At 39.8% G+C, this 24,857-nt stretch overlaps 1 protein-coding gene and 1 long non-coding RNA gene across 3 annotated transcripts in view; one reads left to right on the forward strand and one right to left on the reverse strand.

Moving 5' to 3' along the window:
• Positions 1-970: 970 nt before the first annotated feature.
• Positions 971-24,857, reverse strand: part of LOC148347408 (uncharacterized) — an 88,276-nt gene continuing 64,389 nt past the window's right edge. Inside the window, exon 4 of the long non-coding RNA XR_015848147.1 lies at positions 971-2,479. This is a non-coding gene — a long non-coding RNA (uncharacterized LOC148347408). The remainder of the gene's footprint in view (positions 2,480-24,857) is intronic.
• On the forward strand, positions 1,140-13,191 carry frmpd2 (FERM and PDZ domain containing 2). Of its 2 annotated transcripts, none has more exons than XM_088324211.1 (30): positions 1,140-1,375; positions 2,127-2,248; positions 2,324-2,487; positions 2,848-2,913; positions 3,017-3,196; positions 3,271-3,346; positions 3,422-3,509; positions 3,617-3,764; positions 3,841-3,912; positions 4,006-4,180; positions 4,266-4,401; positions 4,476-4,614; positions 4,687-4,839; positions 4,915-5,100; positions 5,188-5,347; positions 5,415-5,625; positions 5,743-5,840; positions 5,934-6,014; positions 6,144-6,251; positions 6,397-6,513; positions 6,580-6,758; positions 6,825-6,920; positions 7,189-7,273; positions 8,276-8,361; positions 8,435-8,624; positions 11,063-11,277; positions 11,387-11,453; positions 11,527-11,663; positions 11,796-11,875; positions 12,097-13,191. In XM_088324211.1, the coding sequence occupies exons 2-28, from the start codon at positions 2,128-2,130 to the stop codon at positions 11,565-11,567; spliced, it is 3,438 nt and encodes a 1,145-aa protein (XP_088180337.1). In that variant the 5' UTR covers positions 1,140-1,375; position 2,127; the 3' UTR covers positions 11,568-11,663; positions 11,796-11,875; positions 12,097-13,191. The 2 variants fall into 2 exon arrangements, with proteins under 2 accessions (XP_088180337.1, XP_088180338.1); XM_088324212.1 differs by having other exon boundaries at positions 1,141-1,375; positions 5,427-5,625; positions 12,097-13,190.

A 24,857-nucleotide genomic window follows, 5' to 3' on the forward strand; every position in this document is an offset into this window, starting at 1 on the left:
TTACAGTTGTTTTGCTTAATAAAATGGCCCTGCGACTGGCAGGCAACCAGTTGAGGGTGTCCCCTGCTCACTGCCCGAAGATATTTGGGACGGGCTCCAGCACCCCCGCAACCCTACTGAGGATAAGCTGTGCAGATAATGGATGGATGGATCATTGGTATAGTTCAGGTATTTTTCCTTAGTATTCAAATAAATGTTTTTTTTAGGAGGCACTAAATATTAGACACTCCCCTTTTAAGAGATAATAAACATTAAAAACACAACCTGGAACCTATTTACTCACAGCAAGACAGACTATATAGAATACCGCAACAATATTAGCAATCTGCGATGACGTTTTCATTTGATACCAGTGATCAAGACGATCCGGATTAGAGTTGAAATGGTCAAGATGAGATCAGTTAAAAAAAAAAAAAAAAAAATATATATATATATATATATATATATATATATATATATATATATATAAATAAATTCCTGTACATGGTATATTCCTTATACCGCCTACACAATTTGAAATAACCAAAAACATATAAAATGAGCTGAAATTGTATAAGTTGACAGGTATGCAACAACAATACTATTTTGGACTAAATTTGGTCAGTTTTTCGATAGGCTTAATATTTTATCGTTTTCGTACAAATCAGATCATATTTAATCCAAAATCTAACATCCCTAAAATATTCAGTACTGGTGGGGGAGTCTTTATTTCCTTCAAGTAATAAGTTGTAATTATCGAGTCATTTGTGTTTTTTGGTTATACATTTATCAGAAGTACAAGGCAAAAAGAAAATCAACACATTCTACAAAAGAATTTTAATTGCATTTGATTCACATAGCTGATGCCTGATAAGTTGAGGCTCCTTTACTCTGAGCACCTGACACTTCCTGCCAGGAAGGTTTCATCGCCATTTGAACCCCACCTTGTGTGACACACCTCATATAATGACTAATTGCGCAAAGAAAACATGAAAGTGATCCAATTGGCAGAGACAGTTTCTTGTGGTTGGTATGGCTCATTAACACAGTGCTGCCTTCATTGGATTGGCCCCTTCACTCAGCCCCGCTGCCATTAGCTTGTCCGGCAAATCCAATTATGCGCTTAGGTCCTAGGTCTAAAAATAGTCGAAAATGACCAAAAACACCGAATGGACACGTCACGAGTTGTGAGTGCAGAGGAAATGATATCCCTGGTCTTTGGTCTCCACAAGTACAACTGATCTGTCATGAGGAAATGATGACGATTATGACAGGCTGCCATGACAGATGGGAACCTGGCGACCACGGCGAGGCGGATGACATGGCAGCAGGGGACGTATAACAGGAAGGATTACATTCACAAGGCAGATGTGTGAAGGAAATTAAAAGGAATAAGGTAAGCTACATGACACGTAAACAAATAGATATCACGTCGAGATATGACTAAAAGATCTGCGAAAACTCAAGTCCAGAAAAATTGATTGCTTTAAAAATATGCTGCATATCTTCATGACCAACAGTAGAACTCTGCACTGTTTAAAGTACTTTTGTGCTCTTCACATTTGTATAACTACTCTGAGGAGTTGCTAAAATGTCTGCATGATTTGTTCAAAGTCTACCCGGCCTGAAAAGAAGCATGACAGAACCAGGCACAGCAGCAAAATGTGGCTCCATTGATCCAATAACAGTATAATGTCTGGGTAAACATAATATATCATGCAATCGTGCATTCTTAGAAAGGAATGTACAAGGATTTGTGATCAAAAGATACTGTAAGTGACTACAGAGCAACGGTAGAATTTTAAACCAATCAAACTAATTAAATGAAAGAATCCCACACAAAGTTCAAGTGCAGTACAAACAAGGAAAATGCGATTGGATTAGAATACAAAGGCAACTTCCGGAAAGGCTCTAAGGTTTTCAAAGTTGGGTCGATTAGTAGATGCCATAGTTCAAAGTAAATGCGGTAAAGAGCACACAAATGGAATAAGTTGCCGACAAAAATCAAGTGAACCTCACGTGGGAATTCTTTAAATCCAGTGTTAAAAAGTCAAAACTTGTTGGATCACCCATGTTTGTTTGTTCTTTTGTTTTGATAGATCGAAATCAAGTTTTTTTGGGTAGACATTAACACTCTTTTCCACAAGGATGGGTACCTTTGTGACCCTGGCAGAGGTTCTTGAAGCCAGGGGGTCACCATTAGATGAAGATGAGGTCTGGTGTCTTCTTCTTGTCACCACAGAGGCCTTACTGGACATTTCCAAGAACGGTAATAAGCTTCCCGTGAATGCTCTCTAACCATCCGCCTGTTATCCCTAACAGTTTCTACTTGGGGTTTTTTTAGGCTCTGTAAACATGTGTGGCGTCCTCAGCCCAGGCTCGGTGCTACTCTCCGCTAACGGGCGTATGGCCTTTAAGAGTTGCGGGCGGAATGATGACGTGGCCTCCTTCAGGGCTCCCGAAGTTGTTCACGGCCATACTGCTTCTACGAGAACCACAGCTGAAAAGGTTTTAAAACATGATTAAGTGAGACGGAAGGTCAGATCAGTTGAACGATCATAATTCCATGATATTTTTACAATTTTGGAGATGTTCTTTTCTTTTAGAAGCAAGAGAACCCAATGCTATCTAAAATAATCTTAGTCCGAAGTAAGGTTAGGTAGTTCAGGAGTATCGTACAGTAGATCCCCAGGGTACGTCATCTGTTCTCAGGTGGGGTCGCAAGGTGAACTAGCTGTACGGCGGGCATAGAAATCTATGGTAGTTAACTAATTTCTTAGGTCGCTGTATCCCCAGGGTCCACTGGATCTCCTTGCAAAACCTAATCTTGGAATAATAAATGCCCTCCATGTCCTTTCTTTCCATCAGACACTTGTCTACTCACTGGGCATGACTTTTTACTGGTGCGTGGATTATCAGCTACCTCAAAACCAGGTACTTTGCTTTATCCATTATCAAAACAATAATCCAAATGTTTAAAAAAAATCTCTCTTTTCTCAATAAACGCACTTCCTATGACTATCTGTCACACTTCCAGCCTGTCCAACTTAGTGCAGAGCTGGAGGGTTTACTCTTGAGCATGTGCGAGGATATAGCAATGAGGAGAGCGGACCTGATGACGGTTCTAGAGACATGCGATCTTCACAATAAGACCTTTATGCTTCACCCACCAGAGAGGCTCGTCAAGCAGCTTGTAGAAGACACCTACAGAACCTCGGTCAGACAACCAACCACATGTTTATTCGAAGATGTAGAAATTAGTTTTCACCGATTGCACAAATATCCTTACAGGTAGCTCCTGTTTCAATGACAGAAAATGGATCCCTGCTGAGCGATCGCAGTCAGATCATTAGAGACAAGTTACATCGTAAGATTGTATTACGTTTGACCCCAAAAAATAATGCACCGTATATCCCTTACTCAGTATTGGATCGTGTTTCAGGGCGGTCCTTTTGTAACACTACGTGGATGACGAAAAAAAAGTTATCCCGAACTTTCTCAGGAGCATCCTATACACCTGAATCCACAGGGTAGGAAATCGTGTTATGCGCATCTCATTTCAGTTTTTATTGAAACTTTGGTCAGTAAATCTCAGGAATGACAGATATAAGAGAATAACGAAGTCATTGGCGCATAGAATGCCCTCGGGATATCAGCGCACGGAGAGTAATGGGAGCTGGCAGCAGTTCAATCGCAGCCCATACTTGGATGGCGGTCGACGTGCTAACGCTAGATTTCTTGCTCGCTTCGAGTCAACATTGAGTCTGAATGAGAAGAAAATTAAGGTGGCAACATTTGATAGTAGATTCATTGATTCCTTTTTGTTGGGGGTTATGACTGAGAAAATATCTTTTGTTGCAGGAAATGGGTCCAGAGTTCATTAGAATGTCGGATGAGCCCATAGTTGTACTAGAGCTTCCCGGATCCATCTTGGTGAGAACCAAAAACAAAATCGATCTACCGTACTCAGTCATCTAGAAAATCTTACATTCCTCATTTACTGTGCTGTTGTTTTTTATTGAGTAGTCCAAAAAAGGCAAATCTTCGACCACCCAGAGAGAACTGACTGTGGTGATGCCAAACGGTCAGAACATATCCATAAAATGTGAGGTGAAATCCAGAGGAGGGGACTTATTTGATATGATTGTCGCTCATGCCAACTTGGTGGAACACTTTTACTTCGGCCTTGCTTACATTGATGGTAAATGAGCTGACCGGCACAATCAAATGATGACAGTAATCAGTTAATGATTGATCTTCATGAGTTGCTCTGTGTATCATGCCAGATAACGAGTTTTTCTTTGTGGACAACGATACAAAGATTTCCAAAGTTGCTCCAGAAAGCTGGAAGAAAGTGCCTTCAACCACCTTTGTCCTTTACTTCCGGGTCAAATTCTTTGTCAATGACATTTCTACGATTTTGTACGTATTTATCCACCCCAAGTTATAGTTTTGTTACAAATATACAGATGTGATCGGGAGTCTCGTTCTTCCAGGCACAAACAGACCCACCACCAGTACTACCTCCAACTCCGAAAAGACCTCTTAGAAGACAAGTTGTCCTGCCATGAAGAGACTGCTTTTTACCTCGGAGCTCTGGCCTTGCAGACAGAGTACGGGGACTGCATGCCTGAGGTGAGGGTAAACATTACTCTGATATAAGGTCTTGGATTAAAGAGATAAATAATAATACGGGTATTTTTTCAGGTGTATGGTAGAAACTACTGTCGCCCTGATCAGTATGTCCCTAAAAGTGTGATAGAGAAACGTGCCTTGCCCTACATTCTTGGAGAACTGCAACGGCTCCATACAAACAATGCCCAGATGCTTGCAGATGAATCCGAACTTGAGTTCCTCAAGGTAGCAGATTTATCTTGTTACAAACCTCCTGTACTTAAGTTTAGTCAATAACAGACTTTGATACCCTTCACACAGGTGTGTCTACAGTTGCCTGAATATGGTGTCTTGTTCCACCGCGCGACACGTGAAAAAAAGACGGTCGAAGGAGAAATTATCCTTGGAGTTTGTGCCAAAGGTGTTATTGTCTACGAGGTGAAAAATGGCTGTCGAAGCACTAGCCAAACATTTTATTGGAGGGAGACAGAAACCATTTCCTCCAATGTGAGTGGAACAGTTGACCTAATTACTCAACCTATTACCAACTGATTTCTTACTAACCACACAAAGAATCTTTTATATTTCATCCAGAGACATAGATTTGTCATTGAGTGCCGGGCCAGTAAGAAGAAACACACTTTCCTCACGGAGACATCAAAGATAGCCAAATACTTGTGTAACCTGTGCTCATCACAGCACAAGTTCAACAATGAAATGAATTCTCGTCAGCTCAGTCACAGCATGGTCTCAGGTCAGTTTATCTGCTTGATGTTACGGCACATGATTTCTTATTACAGAAAATAATATTACATGGATAGGACTGTCTCTAGATGAGAACCTTCCTCAGTATGGGACTGCTTGCCGGACACAAAACAACCGCTTCAAGTCCATCATGGGCTCCGAGACGCCGCAGGATGACAGTGGTTTGCAAACTCCTCAAGATGAGTCTCTTACAAGACTTTGCGAGGATGTTGCTGCTCGGATTGAGGCTCGTTTTAAACAGCAACGCCAAAGCCTCTTTGAGCAAAGGTACTGTTTTCATTTGAATCCTATGGTCTGTGCAGCACTTTGAGACTCTTTGTGATTAACAGCTATACAAATAAACATGACTTGACTCTATTCTTCTAATCTGAATCATCCCTACAGTACGGGATCTGGAAGTCAGTGCGGGAGCCCCGGCATGCGTTCTCCGGCATGTTCTCAGAGAAGCGGATCGGAAGCTCCTTTAAGCTCAGCTACCAGAGGTGCAAGCAGACAGTCCCGTGTACAGTACCCTTCAGTTAGTCTAGCCAACTTTGGCTTGTGGTTGACTGACTGATGCTATCTATATCTCTCAGAAACTCCACCTAAACAAGGGCCATCATCAGAGAGAGAGGTCCTATGCATTTCTCTCAAGAAAGACCCGAAGCTCGGCCTTGGTAAAATTGGAATAAAGCATTTGAAAAGTTTGTTCCCCATGCCTTTGAGGAATCCTTAAAGGTGGAACATCTAGAAATACAGCAAGGGTACTGCAGCCCATGTTAAATCCAAATTATGGGTTCCTGCAGGGATCATGATTGTGGGAGAAGACACCGTGGGACGATATGATCTGGGTATTTTTATTGCATCTGTAGTGCCTGGGGGACCTGCTGAGAAGGATGGACGTATCCGAGCAGGTACAAAACAAATCTACAACCCTCAAAACTGTCTTTTTAAACTCTGGCTTTTATGAATGATTTTGTTTGAGGGTCTATCATGAACTGAATTTGTATGATGTTGGTTTGGTAGAAACCAAATTATAGGAGTGACCTTTTCCTTTAGGCGGTCGCCTGATCTCTCTGAATCACATTAGCTTAGAGGGCGCCACCTTTAGCGAGGCAGCAGAGGTCATGCAGAGCAGCCCGGAGGAGGTGCAGCTCATTATCTCGCAGCCAAAAGGTGCATTGGGATTCTGCATAATGTCTAACCAAAGAGAAACAACACTTGACTTCATTTTTTTCTTAGCCCCCCAAACTCCAAACATTCTGCGGCCTTCGACATTAAAAAATTATGAATCACAAAGCACGCTGATGGCGTACGGACATCCGGGAGACAGCCTGGACGAGATTGTCTCAGTAATGATGGAGCCAAAGACCGGCAATCGTCTTCACCCTCCCCAAGAAGTCCGTATCCTCAATGCGCAGGTAGAAGAACATTAAAGTTAAAATATTTAAGTCAATAGACTAATAACAGTTCTGTGTCATTTCAAGGATGGCTGTTTGCTTCCTTCCTCTCTGAACTGTGTGAGGTCAGAGAACGTAGTGAAGCTGAAGAAAGTAGCTGGAAGTCTAGGCATCAGTATTACTGTGAGTTTTTGATTTGGGTCATAGTATTTCGTTATTGAATCCGGTATGGAGAAAAATAATCTTTTTTAGGTAGTATAAGAGTTGAACCTCAGTGATTACACCTGCAGACTAAATTTTGACTATTAGTTGTGGTCCAGTTGCATAAGAGACAGATATGTTTCTTTTTTTTTTACATCAAACCTGCAGCTTTATTTACCTATTACTGCTGTGACACTGGCATTATTTATTTGTATGGATTCAACGAGTAAAAACTAAGCGCTGTATTCAGGATGGTGTCAATTCTACCGGAGGAATCCACATCAAGAGCCTTGTTCCAGGAGGGTCTGCTGAGAGAGACGGGCGCATTCATGCAGGTATAGCTAAGTAAGCAGAGGGATAAACAGTTTTTAACCAGGACACAAACTACTTTCAAAACTACTTGGCAAAATGACACACTTTATTGCATTGCTCATGTCTTTAAATACTTTTTGAGTTACTTTATTTGCAATTCATGTGATTTGAAATAATTATCCTAATTATTTGAAATCTATATTTTACAGAGCTGCCAAATACTGAAAATCCTATTTCAGAATGGAAAAGGGGAAATTTTAGATTTAAAAATGTTTTTCCTAGTCTAGTAGCATGTGGGAGCTCTAGTTTTGGGTTTCAAGTGTTTCTTACTCTAAGTTATCACTTAAAACAGCAGACAGCAATGCAGCGATCATTAATAACTTTATTGTACGAATTCGGTATGAATATAACTGTTTAATGTTTGTAAAAATCAACATTTCCGACATAAAGAAGAACAATGCTTGATTAATTTATTTTTGTAATTTTCATAGAAAATGCGTATTTAGTCATTTGCTATAGAACTGGCGTAGTAAACTATGAAAGATTCTTAGTTTTTTGTAGCTCTTTTAAAATATTTTTATACCTTTTTAAATCATATTATTTTCAATTTTAAATTACTTTAAATATTTATTTAAACTACGTATTTAAATTTATTATTTGTAGGTAAACTTTTCCACACAAAAAATATTGCTGATTTATTTTCTCCCCCAAGGGACTGTAAATGTTCTTTTTCAATTGGAAATCCTCAGTATGGGAAACAAGTGGTAGCAAAAGTTACTCTAGTGGTACACAATAGATAAATAGATAAATAAAATGTATTTAAATTGCTTGAACCGGAAAATGAACAGTGACTAAAAACGTTTTGAATTCAGGGCTTTGATCTTAGCTGTTATTTTCCAAGCATATTTTCATATTTAAATTAATTGTATTTTAGGAAGATAAAATAAAATACATGTATTTAACATATATAGTTTTGAATCCTGGCCACACAAGGACATTTAAATGTTTATTTTTTCCTGTTGCAGGGGATAAAATACTCGAAGTTGATGGGATTAGTTTCCTGGATGTCACCTATGAGCAAGCCGTGGAACATCTGTGCAAAACTGGGGAGGTAAGCGTCAAGTCTGACTGATCAGTCTACACTACAGGAATATACGAGTTGAATATCGATATATGTTTTGAAGACGGTGACTTTGGTTGTGGAAAGCGTGCCCATGGGCTTCCCTCGTGTTTCTCTGAGCGCCTACACGGAAACCAGCGGAAACCCTCATTACGCAGACAGCAGGCAGATGAAGATCAACAGCACCTCGAACTTTAGCACCCCTTCCCGCATATTCTGTGATCGGCCAAGGGACTACAACTTTGTCACGGATAGTAAGTTCACACGCACCATTGAAATGGTTTTAAAAGCAAACCCATCAGACAGCAACAAGATGAACTTTCACACACATCCTCTCCCTGATCTTCCTTTTCTGACCCTGACCTTGCTTTTCTTATCCCTCGGCCTCCATTATCCTGAGGTCTGACATCCTGCTCACTAGACATCCAGACCTTTTTCTAAGAATTGAACCAGTTTGTCGAATTTCATCTGTGGTATTTCATTTTTTTGCTTTTATTGAGGTCTTAGAAGGTGGAAAGGAACACAATTTTAACTTAATATTAACTGCAGCCTAAAGGTAAAAAAGAAAATAAATGTGAAACACTCAAATGTGAGCATTTTCCAATGAATTGAATTGATTATATCGTCATCGATATCAACATTGTGATACATTGTATGCAACGAGAGTAGACACGGCCCTCCAGGGTAGAGGTAAGATTGGGCCTAAAGAATCCAACCCGACCCAATCCGCGGGTATAAAAGCCCAACCCAGCCTGAACCTGACCAATTAACTTGATTAGAGGGACCGGGCCCGAAGTAAAACCCTAAGCTGCACTTCAGCGTTGTTCGTACTTAGGAGCTAAAGAGTCCGCTTCGGGCCGAAATGAAGCTTCGGGTTTACTCCGGGTTCCGTCCCTCAAATGGAGTGAGCAATTCGGCGCCGAATTACATGAGCCCTAAAGTGCAGCGCCCAAGTGCACACTTTAACTCCGAAGTGCACATTTTGGCGCCAAATTACGCGAGGCATTGAGGTGCAGCGCCGAAGTGTGCTACTCAAGTAAAAGTAAAGTTATTTCAGAATAATATCACTCAAGTAGAAGTAAAAAGTAGTCATCCAAATAATTACTGAAGTAAAAGTCAGTCCATTCTGTGCATATTTTCCACAAAGAAGGGGAAAAAAAACACGAGAGAGAAGCCTGATTTAAGGATTGACATTTCGAACCCCGGTCTAAAATTAGAGACTGGTCTAAGTTGTAATAATAGTGCAATGTTCGTGAATGAAAGGAAAAGTGCACCATAACATTAGTGCAATGAGAAATGCAATAACATTTAGCAGAAAAAAAAACAACAACAATAACATTAAGCAGCAACAAAAACTAAAAACAAAATAGGTCACAGGATATGTTTGCACAGTTTTGTGCGCTTGTTTAGGGTGGTGATGACCCTTGGGAAGAAGCTGTCTTTATCCTTGTTTTGAGGGACCTGTAGCACTTACCAGAGATATACAGTTCAAAAAGGTGGTGCCTGGAGTGCGAAGTATCTTTTTTAATGACTATGCAAAAAGAGGCAAGACGTGCATGTCCCAATTTCTTTTTTAGGAGCATAAAAAACAATTCCAGTCTTCAAAAAAATATTTTTTGAGATCTTTTTCGCATGAAAGCAACAAAATATTTGATATTGAAATATTAAGAAAATTTAAAAGAAAAAAAATAAACAATTGGGAAACGATTTAGATATTTAAACAACAAACAACACTTTGTCGCCATAAGAGCGACAACGGATATTAAATGTGTCAGGAAAAGACATACAGAGAGTAATCAACACAGACCAAAAGATCACCGGCTGCTCTCTTCCCAGTCTAGAAGACATTGCCAGCTTACGATACCACAGCAGAGCCACCAACATGATAAAGAACTCTTCCCACTCCGGCTACCATCTCTTTGACCTGTTTCTCTCTGCTAGGCGCTTCAGGTGCCAACAAGGGCAAACAAGCTCAGATTCTTCCCCAGGGCCATCACTGCCCTAAAGGAGTGCACAAAACTGTGAAAGCATATATCCTATGACATATTTATGAATATGTTTTACCGCACAAAACTCTTACAACTATATACCTTGTGACTTTGCTAAACGTTATTGCACGATTGATACGACGAGCTATACTTTTAATGCAGTATTGTTTAAACTAGGACCAGTCTCTAAGAACTACATTGCAAATATTTTTGCCTATTTATCCCGGGTATCTTCTCTTTTAAAAGCCCAGTGTGAAATATTTGACCACTAGATGGCACTGTATTGTCTAATTTGAATGACAACTAGTGCCACAGCAAGCAACAACATGCATAAAAATGAACAATGGTATGATAGTGCAGGTATTTTTGCTTAGTATTCAAATAATTTTTTAACTGAATGAAAGCTTTTCGTACAACTAAGAGCCACTAAATATTACACATTGTCCCTTTAACTCTATATTACATGGAGTGCCATGTGTAATTTCATTGCATACAATCTTTCACAACATTGATATCAATGACAATAAAAGCAATGTCACACATTTAATCAAACATATTAATATAATCTGCTTTTAAAGCACAACTAAAGCTTCCTGAATTTCTTTATTGTTGTTATTTTGAAAAAAATAACAATAACCGATTAAATTGAACACCGGCTTTACAATAATGTCTGCTATCATCTCATCCTTAAATAACCTCTTTAGATAATACCCAGGAAGTTACTCTAACCAAGAACGATGGAGGTCTGGGCTTCAGCTTTGTCATGTGCGAGCTGGAGCCGCCCATTCCGGACATCGGCAACTTGGTCCGAATCAAGCAGCTTTTTCCCGATCAACCGGCCCAACGGAGCGGCAGGATCCAAGAGGGAGATGTTCTCCTGGCCATCAATGGTCAGCCCCTCAAAGATATGTCTTATCCGGTAAATTTTGAGATTCACTTTTGACTGAAATCTTGTAAAAGTTGTCATCAAGTGCTTCTGTCTGATCCTCTATTATGGATTTCATTGTTTAAATGTTGTTTTTTTCTAGAAAGTACTAAAGTTGTTCAAGACGACAGGTCCTGACGTCCGAATTACACTCTGCAGGCCTTCACCAGGTATTTGTGCACATCTGTTTGTGAGCCTTAGCCCTATTTTTACATTTGCTTTGTTGTTCTCTGTTTTCCCCAGGGATTCTACCATCTATCCATCAGCTTACAGGAGGGACATGAATCTTACATGGGCAACCGAGAACATTGAAATCAAGGTCTTCGCATCCTCACCAGACAGAGTTGAGATATGAAGAACATCCGGCTCAACCGGAACAGGTCAGTGTTGTTCCAGTTTAGAGTTTTAACAACATACAAATTACAGATGGTGAGGAATTTATTTGAGTGATTGAATGCTAAACGCTGTACTGCATTTCTGATGCACTGACTGACTTTTTTTCATGTCTCCAGCATTTAAAGAAACGGATGAACTAAGTAGAGGTGAAAAAAGGTGAAAGCAGTTCATCCGTGCAGACAAAACCAAATCAAAGGTGAATAATTTGTTATTAACGGATCATAGACAATTTCAATTTTAAATTATTTTGTATAAATGATAAAACATAACCAGATAGTCTCCTCACATAGAGAGAAACATTTAAAGATTCTACCACATGGTGGCAGACTTGTACTTAAAATAATCAGCATCTACTTCAAGTCAGTAGTATAGTCTTCTGTTACAGTCCCTCAAGTCATTTTTATTTGTCTTCCACAGGAAACTGGAATACAGTATACCATAAAGAAACCCCAGCCATTCTGGCAATTCAAAGGATTGTTTATGCTTCTATACGTACATCAAAAATATTTGGGGAATGTATTTTCTTGTTAAAATTAAACCATCTGAACAACAATCTGACCTCAATGTGAATGATTCCCTCCTTGAAAAAAAGATAAAAAGTTGAGACAAAATTGGACGGCGCGGACACCGGCGCACACCTCCCTGGGCGAGGAGGAGGAGCCAGTAATCGTCCCTCGTAAAAGAAAGGTTCCTGTATTTGGGCGAAATCCGCTAGTGCATCTGGATCCCATCACAAGTTGCGCTCCTTGTGCAAATGATCCCAAATGGTTCTAATTATGCCAGTGGAGACGGCCCAAGGCTGCGTGAATATGCGTGAGTGTAATCATCCTGAAGGACATGCACACTCAAACACAAGCCTGTTTACTCACTAGCGAAGTGACCAAAACGGACAGTGCACTCTTAACCTTTTGCGCACTTGGGTCCGTGCGCATGGCTAGAATGATGGAGCGTGGACAGCTTTGCACTGGTCACTGAATTCTAACAAGATTTATCTATTGGTAAAACAATAAAGTATTCCCTCCATTTCTATAACCACCCGTATTGAATGAGTATTTGCGAAGTAGGAACCATGTACTACGTTGGAACACAAGAATTTATTTTAAGTGTACGTACTCTACTGGGAACGCATAGTTTTCCTCATCCGGGCTAGTTTTATATCGCAAAGCACTGTGGACTTGTGAAAAGAGACAAACGATACACGCAAACTCCGGATAACTTGCGAAACAAAAAAGCCTCCTGTGTATGGGTTGATTTCCCAATGACATTTTAATTGTGTTTTTTTGCCCCTATGACAAAAAATGTCACAGTGCATATATAGTGGATTCCACAGTTGTATCCATTCATATATAATGTAAGTCTATGCTTCTGAGTACAACTTAGACAAGAAGCAGCAACAGAGCCCACATTTGAATAAATACAAGCATTTTCCCCTTAATTATAGTCAAAAGTTGAATTCAGAAACAATGTATATTTGCATAATTACCTTGCTTGTTCTTTATTCCCTGATCAGACTGCCCACAAACGACATGTATATGGGGTTTTTCTTTTTTTTTTTCACTGGACATAGAAATGGTTAATTTCTAATCTTTTTCATCCAATAAACACCCAGGAAACAGAAGGCAGTTCTCCGGTTGGTTTTAGTGTAATGGCACCCTTAAAGTGGGGCTGAAATTCAGTGATGTATGGAAAAATCCCTAAAACTAATGAAAGTCAAGTGAAAGTCAAACCACAATATGGCAAGGGAACACAGTAGTAACATCACTTTTTAAAATGGCATAGAGCAAAACTCCATCTCAAATCCTCTACTAATGCAGTCAAGCTTGAAAAGGTAATTGAGGGCATACGTCAATGGAAAGGAAGTAGTCAGAAAATAATAAAAGTTGAATATGTGAAATGGGACAGTGTTGGGCACGTTACTTTAAAAAACCAACACGTTATAGTTATCAGGGCTTGAGTGGGCCCCTTTTTCAGCCCGGGGGTTTTATACCCAAAGCCCGCCCACTTAGCTAAAAAAACGGAAAACAGAAGAAAAAATACAATAATGAAATGATGAATAGATATAAAAGAAGAAAAAAGAATATACTTTACATTTCTATTTAAAGCCATTAACACTGAAAAACACAGGAAATATAGCTAAAATATTCATAAATCTACAACAAATGTAAGTCAACAACACAGAATCCCCCCCAAAATGCATATTGAGCAATCATCAGAGAAACAAGGCGTCTTGGAGGAAACCAGCTGAAGATTAGTGGGGAGCCGGCTTCCATCGTTCACTTCCAATAGAGACGTTTCGTTCACGAACAACACGAATTGGGGTGTTAATTTCTTTTGCCAATCAGGCCACATTCGCCTTTTCTTTTGGTGCATTGTGTCACAGGACCGGAGCAGATCGGAGGCAGGAGGCAGGAAGGGAGAACTCATTTGCGTTAACGATCAGATACTTTTATTAAGGAAATAAAAGTCGTCCAACACTCAGGGACAAAACAAAACAAAAACAGGCTTACAGGCAAACAGGAACTCAGACTAGGAATACTAACAAAACAGGCTTTAACTCAGAACGGTCAAACACAGGTTTCCTCCGAATCAAACAAAACAGGACACAGCAAAACAGAACAGACTAATGTAGAACAGAAAATGCAATGAACCAGCAACCCGCAATACCCACAACCCACCCTTAAGAAGCCCACACGCAAATTAGACGATCTGCTCCAGCCGGAGCCCAGGGGGCGGGGCCAGCCGGTCGCCACGGCGACCATGCTGGACATGGCAGGACATGACACATTTGTACATTTGTGAATACGTATACGTCACAGCATATCCCATGTTGTAACAATGACAATAAAGGCATATTCTATTCTATTATTAAATATTTATTCGGAATCCCTATCTCACTATAAGGTAGTGCCACCATTGGTGTTCTGCAACCAAAGTAACGTAATGGCGTAGTAATGGCGGAAAAAGTAATTAGTTAGATTATGGCTTTATTAATAACGCCGTTATTCCCAACACTGGGGATAGATGACCCAAGTTTAAAGAGTATTCATATGCAGGCACATGAAATAGCAACCCGGCAAAGTCATAACTTGTCAGGAAAGTTCAGTGAAGGAGGTCATCCCAAGAGGACACCGGTTGACAAGCTCGAGGGACAAATTCGACAAACGATCATCAGACGTCTCCAGTCCAGGAAAAGAAAAACAGCCCGGAGAGAAGACCAAGGGGCCCCATGCAAGGACTTTAGGTTGAGATGACTGTAAAAGATTTGCTCACTTGACAACAGGAATATGATACATCATTTGAGAAAATGAAGGCTAAAAATAGCATCAACATTGGAGTATGGAGGCGTCTACAACAAAAAGGTCAAGATGGAATACTAACTGCGAGGTTATAAACATAAATGAGCCATGATATTTCTCAATGTTACTATCGTGAAAGTAAATTAAAGGCTTTCCTTTGGTTTTTGGAAGAAAAATATGTTCTTTTTTAAAAATTGGACGCAATCTTAAAATCGCATCTGGTAACAATATACCCTAATATACTTTCATTGCACATTTGAACAACGACCAGGACTTATTAAGAATATCGGTCCATTAAAGATGGAAACAACTGACCCTGGCAACTTAAAAAAGGTAATAATGAAATAAATTATAATGAAAAAAAGTTCGCTATACACTTCACTTACATGGTAGATCTCAATTCAGTTTTGTGCACCTATCTTCTGCCTCAGGCAGCTGCATTCCTTCTGATAATGGCACCTGACTAGGACACAAAAATATGTATTACCATCTACTTTGTGTATGTTGTATGAAGGCAGGGCGGCGCAGTGGTTAGCGCATGCGTAGCACAGTTCTGAGGTCGTGAGATCGAAACCTCCTGAGTGGAGTTTGCATGTTCTCCCTGTGCTTGTGTGGGTTTCCTGCGGGCACTCCGGTTTCCTCTCACATTCCAAAAACATGTTAGGTTAATTGGCCGGTCCAAATTGTCCCTAGGTGTGACTTAGTGAGTGTATTGTTTGTCTGTGTGCCCTGCGACTGGCTGGCAACCAGTTCAGGGTGTCTTCCCCTGCCTTCTGCCCGAAGATAGCTGGGATGGTCTCCAGCACCCCCGCGACCCTACTCAGAATAAGCAGTGCAGATAATGGATGGATGGATGGATGGATGTATGAAGGCAAAGCTTGGGGACGGAAGAAGGTGCAGAATGCAAAATGTTGGCGATGGTGTCAATTGTTCTTGGTTCTTACTCAATTCGCTTAAGAGGATGCTGAGGCCCTTAACCCAACACCTAGTCCCAGGGAGGAAACCAGTAAGCATCCAGATTAAATATCACTTTGAATTGGCTTCTCTCAATGGATAGAAGATGCAGCTTTACCTTTGAGCATTGAAAAAGATCTCAAAGGATGAGCAAAGTGGAGAAAACACATTAATGAGCTCTGAATTGACTTACAAAATCAAAAAGGGAATGTTAATGGTTAAAACAGTCCTTTTCAAAATGTGTGATTTTTGAGGATGAGGGCCACCAAAGTTTACATGAATAAATGTTTTAAAAAATAAATCAGATAATAGCTGTTCTTTTACAGTGCAAGGGGGGGCTTGTGAATTCAACCTGAACGGTGTACAGACTAGTCGGGCAGAGCATATTTAAGAATATCCCCGTGAGGGTCAACGTGAAAGGTTCCGGGTCTCTGAGCGAGCCAAGATGAAGAAAACATCTCGCAGATATTCCTTATGGAACGTGAATGAATTGTTAAGGCAATAATCATCCGGTCGTTTCGGGGGTATACAACTCACAACTACTATAAATCAGACCCGGTGTTCTGCCGAACGTCTCTCCTTGTGGAGACCACCTATGCCCAGCGCGCATGCCCACAAGGCTGATTGCGATTTTCTAAGGAGAGTACTGACAATTTTTGTTTTGATTTAGTCTTATTTGAGTCTTTCACTGCTTCAAAATACAGTTTTCTGACGTCGCTTTTAAGCCTGGCGTGTTTTTCTGTGGTAGCTTTTTAGCATTGTGTTTGTTGACTATGGTAATCACGCACTCTATATATGCATGCCAAACCCTCGGTATATGTCAGTTTCAGTGTTGCTAGTTTTACTTGACAAGAAAGTAAACAAAATTTGCTGTCAGATAAGTCTAGGCTAGGACGTCTCCACAAATTAAGACATTTCGGCAGAACACTGATGATGAATAATCCAAATGTATCCCTCCCTCGTTTGGCAAGTAGCTTCCATTATCCTCAGTTTCAAAACCACTATGCTGGGACCCTCCAACACGCTACAGCAGTTAACAGCAGCCAACGTGAAACACAGGGCAACAACGCATCATCCTCGCAGGTTTTACAAGGTCTGCCTTCTCTGACATATCCTCAATCAGGCCATAGGTACCAATTACTCACTCCAACAGTTTGAAAGTAGATGTAGAAAAAGTTGTTCAATGGTGAGAAAAGCCCCAAAAAGTTAGAATTCTGAATTCAAAAAACTGATTCTTAATTTCTTTTTCTGGGTTTGCCGCAATCACAGCTTCCAAAAAACCCAAATCATTACACTCGAGCACTGAAAATGACCACCCATTATGCTCTTCCCCTTTACAGTATTTCACTTAACAGATAAAATCAAAAGGAGATTTTTTTTCCCTCCTTGTACTGCACTCTGTTTACACTTCCGATCCTTCCCCTCATCCCACGTTTGAGCTAATGGATCTTAGCAGGTAAAGCTACAGCTGTAAATTCCACAACTGTCTATCTGATAAAAGCACCAAAATTGTCACTGAAGAAATTCTAAATGACTTGCCTTGCAAATGTTTTCACAGTGTGGCACAGATTCCTCTAAATCCATTTATTTTACCAATCGCCATCTTGTTTCCATCACTAAAAATGGCTGATGCATGCAAGATGGGACTGGAACTGATATTGAAAAAAAAGTCAATGCGCATGCATGCAAGACTGTTGACAAGATGTGCACAGTTTAACTTGAACTACTGCTTGAGTGTGTCACCAACAATATACTATCATTTTTATTTACCTAAAATTGTTGATTGAAATAATTTTAGATACGAGCCACAGATGGTTGGCGTCCAAACCCACTGAGCATTTTGGGGGTCTATAATACGTCTAATAGACGTCTACGTTTAGACTAGACTTTTATTAGATGTCTATGGATCAGTGGGAAGGGGGACAGACGTCGGCCCATAAGTTAAGGTCACAAATATATTTTATTCGTGACAATATGACAAATAGCATGCTGCCTGTATAATGTTTAAACTCAGCGCACGTGCCGTTTTTCCGTAAAAAGTGATACATGGTACATGCTTCTTAGAGGTGCCAGAGGCTCTGTTACAATGTACAAGGAGTAGCCCTGACATATTTCTTCACTTATTCTCGCCTCAACATCGTTTCATCTATCACTTCTGATATTTTAAAAAGAAATGATGGTAGACAGATGATTCTAGAGTCTGTTTAAAGGCAGGCCAAGATTTTTCCTATATATTTAAAAAAAAAAAACGGTAAAAAAACATGACGGTTTATAGCCAACTCCAGTGTAAGTTTAGTGTCAAACTAAACATCAAGCAAAGGGAATTATATGGATTGCTTATGGCACTCTTCTTCAGTAAGTTCACCAAAATTCACAGCTGTCTTCCTAGAATCTGATAAGATCTTCGTCTGGCTTTAAAGGGGAGAGTTACAACTAGAAGATATTTATTGGATGTTCTCCAGGTCAGTCAGACTTTATCTGGGAGGCCAGCCCAGTATTCTTACTAACCACTGTTTTGTTATGGGTCATTATTTTCACCTCACAGGCAGTTAAGGAATTTCCCAGGTTTATTATGCCCAGTCAAAAGATTTAGGTGAAACCATTTACAGTAACTGATTCTTTTGTGTTAAGTTCAATCACATTCAAATTGTTTTTTTGCAATTGATTTAGCTATCAAAAATTGTGTTTCAAATGTACACTTAGTGCACCTTTGTGCTATTTAACACAATAGGGTATATTTAAAAAAAACGATTGAAAATAAATGATCTGATTTTATATAGAGCTTTTCAAGTCAATGACTTCCCAAAGCGCTTTGCAGTGTGCTTCATATTTCCCAATAGCAGCCTTGTATTGCAGCCATGTAAGACGCTAACCTGCTTATTGGGGGTATTAGGGGTTCAGTGTCTTACCCAAGGACACTTCGACATGTAACACGGACAAGCCGGGATTCGAACTGCGATCCCTTGATCCCAAGACGAGCGCTCTACCTCCTGAGCTATGCCGCCCCAAAAGATGTTGTAAAGACGCCAAAGTTCCATCTAAAGGCGTCTTTGTTTTGTCAAAATTGAAACTTAAAAAAAGGTCTTCTTCGATGCATAGAAAAAAACGAATTTCGGGGGAAGTTAAATTTGGAACAAATTAGATACATTCCTGACGATTGTCATAATCATGAAGGTATAAGAAAAAATAAATGAAAGGCTGATAAAAAAAAAACAAGAATTGTTACTGCATGAAAAATAGTCAACACAAATAAAAGCGGTAGTGCAATAAAGTAACAAAAAATAAATGTGAATTTGATGTATAGACAAAAATCACCCCGAGTGCTCCGGACTGACATGCCAAAACAAGATGGATGCAAGTAAGCGGACTCCACAATAGGTTCTAGTGTGTGCTGAATGGTGCTTATATGTGCTGTTTGTATTTGGAGGAAACCCTCTTAAATGGTGCCATATAGAAAAAGTCAGCAGGCTTCAGGAGTGTTTTGTGTTGCTGTTGATTCAAGCTGTGTTCCTCGGAGGCCCTCGAAGCGTCATGGGTGGCCTTTTTGGGCCGAAAGCCCAACATATACAAATGCAAGTCAACTGAAAAGGGCGAGCTGTATACAATAATCAAGTAAACACATCGCATGCATTAATGCACACAACCGTCACGTAAACACGAGAAACTTCTGCGCAAATTCATATGGATTTTGATGGAAAAACAGTAAAAGTCATATTTTAGCTGCCATATATAACGACTATTCTAAATGCAAGAGCAAAAAAAAGACAGTACTCATTTTTGGTATAAAAAGAAAGACTACGTTAGTGAAGAAGAAATGGGGCGCAGGAAAAGACAACGATATTTTTTGACATAGAAGAAGGCTCTCCATGCAGAATAGGATTATGCAAGTATCGGTGCAAAAGAAGATGCCGGTTTTATTAGATGGACAAGACAACGCTAGTTTTCAGCTAAATGGAATAACTCTCACCTATACTTGTAATTCATGTTTATTATTTTATAAATGAATCCAGTGTTTATGTCGCAAGACCAGCCAAACTATGAACAAAAGTATAATTTAAAGTCGGGATTTGTTTTTCAGGATATGTAATCGCAGTTTTCCTCCACAGGTTCTTCTCTGTGTTAAAATTGTCCATCTAAATAGTAAGAAGATAATGAAATCCAAATCCCAAAATGCAATCAATATCATAATATGAACTTTATGATCCAGACAGTGCAGAAAATGTTATCTGTGTAAAACTAACAATATTATTTAAAAATTGAAACAATCATCGATGCCAAAACAGATGGTGCTAGATTTTCCCAAAAAAGTGTAAAACCTTACCATTACCATTTAAATTATATCAAAATGACAATGATATTGGTGAAATTTGCGTATAAAAAATACCTTAAATTAAGTTGGTTAAAGATGTGTATGTTTTGAGTCATTTCAAAGCCTCAGTCAAGCCCACAATTTAAAACAGTGCTTTGTTTTGTCCTTTAGCCCGAGGTAGAATTCCACAAAGTCTAATTGATCAAAGCAGCAAGTAAAAAGCATGTACCGGTATTAAACAAAATACAACTAAGAATTGAGCGCTAAGGTGCGTGCAGGTGCCCAGTGAAGTGAAGCAGTAGTTGACTTCATGTTCAGTCAAGCGAGACTTACAATGGGCAAAATGGCCGGAACTTAACAAAGTGGAGGTAAAAGTAAAGAGCAATATGCACACTAACACACGCACATGTTAAACACAGATACAAGAGAGACATCTTTATGGAACAGCTGCGTAACCAGGAAAGGAGCACCGGAATGTCAGCAAGGGTTGCTAACGCTAATTGAAATCGACTACCAGGAAAAAGGAACAAAATAAGGCTAAAACATTTACATTGTTTACATTACTCATGTCAAATAGTGTTCGATTGCAATTGGTTGTGTTACTTTAATAGTTAAACAATAGTAAACAAATTGACGTATTTTTGGGCTCATACCTCATTTATCCAGCCAATTTAAGCCCATCCCAGCTGTTCTCGGGCAGTTGCAGGGGACACCCTGAACAGGTTCCCAGCCTGTCACAGGGCACACAGAGACAGATATCTCATTCAACGCTCATTCACACCTAGGGCAAATTTGGACCTACCAATTAACCCACCTTGCATGTTTTGGGAATGTGGGAAGAAACCTGAGTGCTTGGGGCACAGAGAGAACATGCAAACCCCGCAAAGGAAGGCCTGTAGCAGAATTGAACCTTGCACCTTCGTATTTTGGGCCTGTGCGTTAAACACCCATCCCCCATGCCGCCCTAATGATTAATTTACAAGCAGATTAATGCGAACTACACCAAAGTATCTTAAATTTAAATCACACCCTGAACATTCTGTACAAACAAATACAGTAAACCTTCAGAATACGGCGTCTCCGCCTTCTGAAGGTTTCAATTCATGGAATAATAATGTTTTTAGGCCCTCTTTGCAGCATTTACAATATACGACATCAAAAACAAATTATTTTGCGTAACCAAAAACGTGAAACTTTTTGGTGTTGGTGATTATGAAAAGTTTCTTCTCTGAGATGCCCGTCTGCTATTGGTCCACAGCGTATAAAATGCCGGTCTGTTATTGGTTTACTTCTCATCATGACTTTCTGGTTCAAAATCAAGTCAACTTTTAATCTGCTGTGGCAGTCTCCTTTCTCTCCTCTCGACTAGCTTGTTACACCAACGGTAAATCGGCTTTAATTTATTATTCACATGCATATTTATATTGTTATTTAATCTTATGCACTTATATTATTATTCTAAATACCATAGTAACTTAGTTATCCCCACAGGAGAACAGGTTAGTGCGTATCTTGGTGTCCACTGTATTTTAACATGTATTCTTCTCCATAGCTACTGAATTAGAACTTTCCAGTCTTTTGAATCTACCTGTATGTTCCGCTACTACTGGAATAACTTTTCCCTGCACCTGTGACAGGATCTAGATTTACAACTTTTCAGAAACTCATCGCTACTTACTACAGCCAATATTTTTTGGCCCAACTAAAAAAAAAAATGAATGTCTCCCTATATTAATCTCAGTTAAATCCAGAGTTGAGGAAACGTCTGCAGGACCTGGACTGGACTCCAGCACAGACAACTCCAAAGCTATATCCCAGATGTATGCTATGTATCAAGCTTTTTCACGATGGCTTATTGGACGTGGCGCCTCAGCGGCTGTGCACCGCAATATCTTCAAGGGGATTTTGGACTCAAGATCTTATTATTATATCTGAATTGTGTCCATCAAGACGGTGTGCTGAAAGGAAGCGTCTTAAACAGCTTTGCAGGTTTTCTACTTTGAAGAATCGCAGGAGAAAGGGATTTTCAAACTCCAATCTGTCTTCCTTTTTGTGTCTTTGGAGGTTGTTTTAAGAAGTGAGGACATAGATTACGTGTGAATCCCCTCCTCCAGCGGACTCCCAAAGGACCCAGCACATAATAACGGAATGGCCCACTGTAAAGTTTCATGTCTGACGAGTCTTCCTGGTGAGCGCCCAAGATGGGTTCATACTCGGTACATGGATAGTGCCACAAAAGTAGATAAAAAATAACCTATATTGGCTAAAAAGGTGACTTAGGTTACAATTTGAGTTATTTATTGATTGATCGATTGATTGACATTTTTTTTAAATGGCTAACCGAAAAGAGTCAGAGCTTTTATTAGTCCCGTCCCCTTGATTGTCAAGTCCTTATAACATCTCCTAGCTTTAATCGCCTTCTTTTTCTAAAAATATGTCCTTAACATTTATTGGTTAAGGCCATTCAACCTAGCAAGTGTAACGATGCATGTGACTTCTTCGCATTTCTTGATAATTGAAAGCTTCCTTCCCATGGTTATCATGTTTTTGCTTCTCCCTTTAGCATGAGTGCTAGTCTTGGGACCCATAGGGAATAAAGCAAGTACAAAAAATACATTATTGTATTGCGGACTCGCTTAGTCATCACCAAAGTGCACACGACTCTGAACTGAGTCAAGAGGCAGGATTCGTGGGAGGTGGTTCATTTAATCCATGATTAAAAAAAAAAAAAACCTAACCCAACTTTTTGGAGTAATTTGTTCATAGCTTTTTTTAGTGTTTCTTGTTTACACTTCTGACTTTTTGGTTACTTTTAAACAGATAACAAAATTAAGGTGGTTCAAGATTTTTCCATCCATCCATCCATTTTCTGCCCTGCTTATCCTCACAAGAGTTGCGGGGGTGTTGGAGCTCTACCCAGCTATCAGTGGGCAGGGGGACAACCTGGTCTGGTTACCAGCCGGTCGCAAGGCACACTGAGACATACAACCATTCACTGGCCAATTAAGCTGACATGAATGTTTTTGGAATAAGAGAGAAAACTGGAGTGTCCGGAGGAAACCCACACAGGCATGAGGACATGCAAACTCAGCACAGTGAGGTTGCAGTCGCTGGAATGAACCCTGAACCTCCAGCCCATAGGGCTGCGCTCTTAGCACAGCCCAGGGTGAAGATAAAGCAAAACAATACCTAAGTCAAATGGTTGTTTTTGAATATTTCTGTTATATTAACCCCAAACGTTTGGGAGGACTCTTTTTGACCGAGTTTGTTTTATTTTTGAACCAATGTTTATCTGGTGAACTTTGGGTTGAAAATAACCCATTACCTTAGTCAATTCAATCCAGTTTTATCGGGTTGTTTTGGAAACAAAAACTCAAAGCACCCGGGACTGGCATTTGAGAGTAATGTAAACAATATTTTTTGAGTAGTTTGGGCTAGAAAAAAAACATCTGCACATCGTTTGAAGCTGTATTGTTGCTGGAATTGCACTCCAATCCTCCTTGAGCATTTTCATGGGCTGTATATGGCTCAAAGGCGGTTGGGTTCCCTCCCCTGCCTTAACTCCACAAGTCTTTTATCACTTTAGACACCTCCAGACAATTTACAACCATCGGGGGTTTACCAGAGATCCCGTATGTCATATCTTGTACATCCATCATTCCGCACTCACCATTCATGTTCCCTCCTGTAGGTATTTAACCTCAGACACTTGTGTGCCTTTAATGTAAAAATGAGTATACAGCTCACATTTTACTGGCTCTTTGAAATCGGCCTTGCAATAACGTTTGAAAAAGCCAAACAGTTCGGTAGATTCCAGAGATATTTAAAATTGTTTGTCAGCCACAAGGCAATTTAAGCATCGCTAATTAAAGGAATCGCAAAACTTCATACGAAAACTCCCGCATATTTATACATGCGGATACACGACAAGCTTCCCCAAGCAGTTTTTAATTCACCAGTACCCGAGCGTAAGCGTTCCGACACATCTTCTCCTCATTCCCACCATTCCTGGCTTCCTCATTAAGTTTGTGGGAAAATGTCCGGCCCCTCTCTCTTCACTCATTTAACATTCATAAGACGGAGACGCCCCTTGGTGAGCCTATGTTTGCTCCAAGGCATGCATCCCGCCGCAATCGAACGAGGAGAACCGTCCATGAACAAAGAAGAAGTGTTTTGGTTGTTACAGTAGCCAGACTGGAGCTGTCTTGAGTATGTTTTAAGGAGACAACACTGAAGAAAGAATCATTTCATAAGTACCATATTGATCTGTGTATAACGTGCACCCCTAATTTCTGATTAAAAAGCAGTACATACTTTGTATAACTTCAAACTAAAAATTGTAGGTGACAAACATTGAATATGTGTAGCCATGATTAAAATAATTTATTTGCAACATAAACTATGAACACAATACCAACAGAAAATTCACTATGTATTCATTTGAAGTCCTCCAAAATCAGATTTAACCTCAGATGCACCAAACAGTTGTTTTCCTTGTCGCGATTTTTTTTTTGCATTTATTTATATTTTTCAGGACAACTTTCTCCATTACTCCATTCTCTAACATTTGTGACTGGTACCGTGACTTAACAAAGTGTAATAATGAGATCAATTGTAAT

The sequence above is a fragment of the Urocampus carinirostris genome, chromosome 19, assembly GCF_059441175.1.
Source record: "Urocampus carinirostris isolate Australia breed hairy pipefish chromosome 19, RoL_Ucar_1.0, whole genome shotgun sequence".
NCBI classification, from domain to species: domain Eukaryota; kingdom Metazoa; phylum Chordata; class Actinopteri; order Syngnathiformes; family Syngnathidae; genus Urocampus; species Urocampus carinirostris.

What these genes read in the sequence shown, in the direction of transcription:
- frmpd2 (XM_088324211.1), top strand. Translation starts at nt 2,128, where the DNA reads ATGGGTACCTTTGTGACCCTGGCAGAGGTTCTTGAAGCCAGGGGGTCA. An exon ending in CGGCCTTGCTTACATTGATG is followed by an intron (nt 4,181 to 4,265) that starts GTAAATGAGCTG and finishes GTATCATGCCAG; the next exon opens with ATAACGAGTTTTTCTTTGTG. An exon ending in GTCTAGGCATCAGTATTACT is followed by an intron (nt 6,921 to 7,188) that starts GTGAGTTTTTGA and finishes CGCTGTATTCAG; the next exon opens with GATGGTGTCAATTCTACCGG.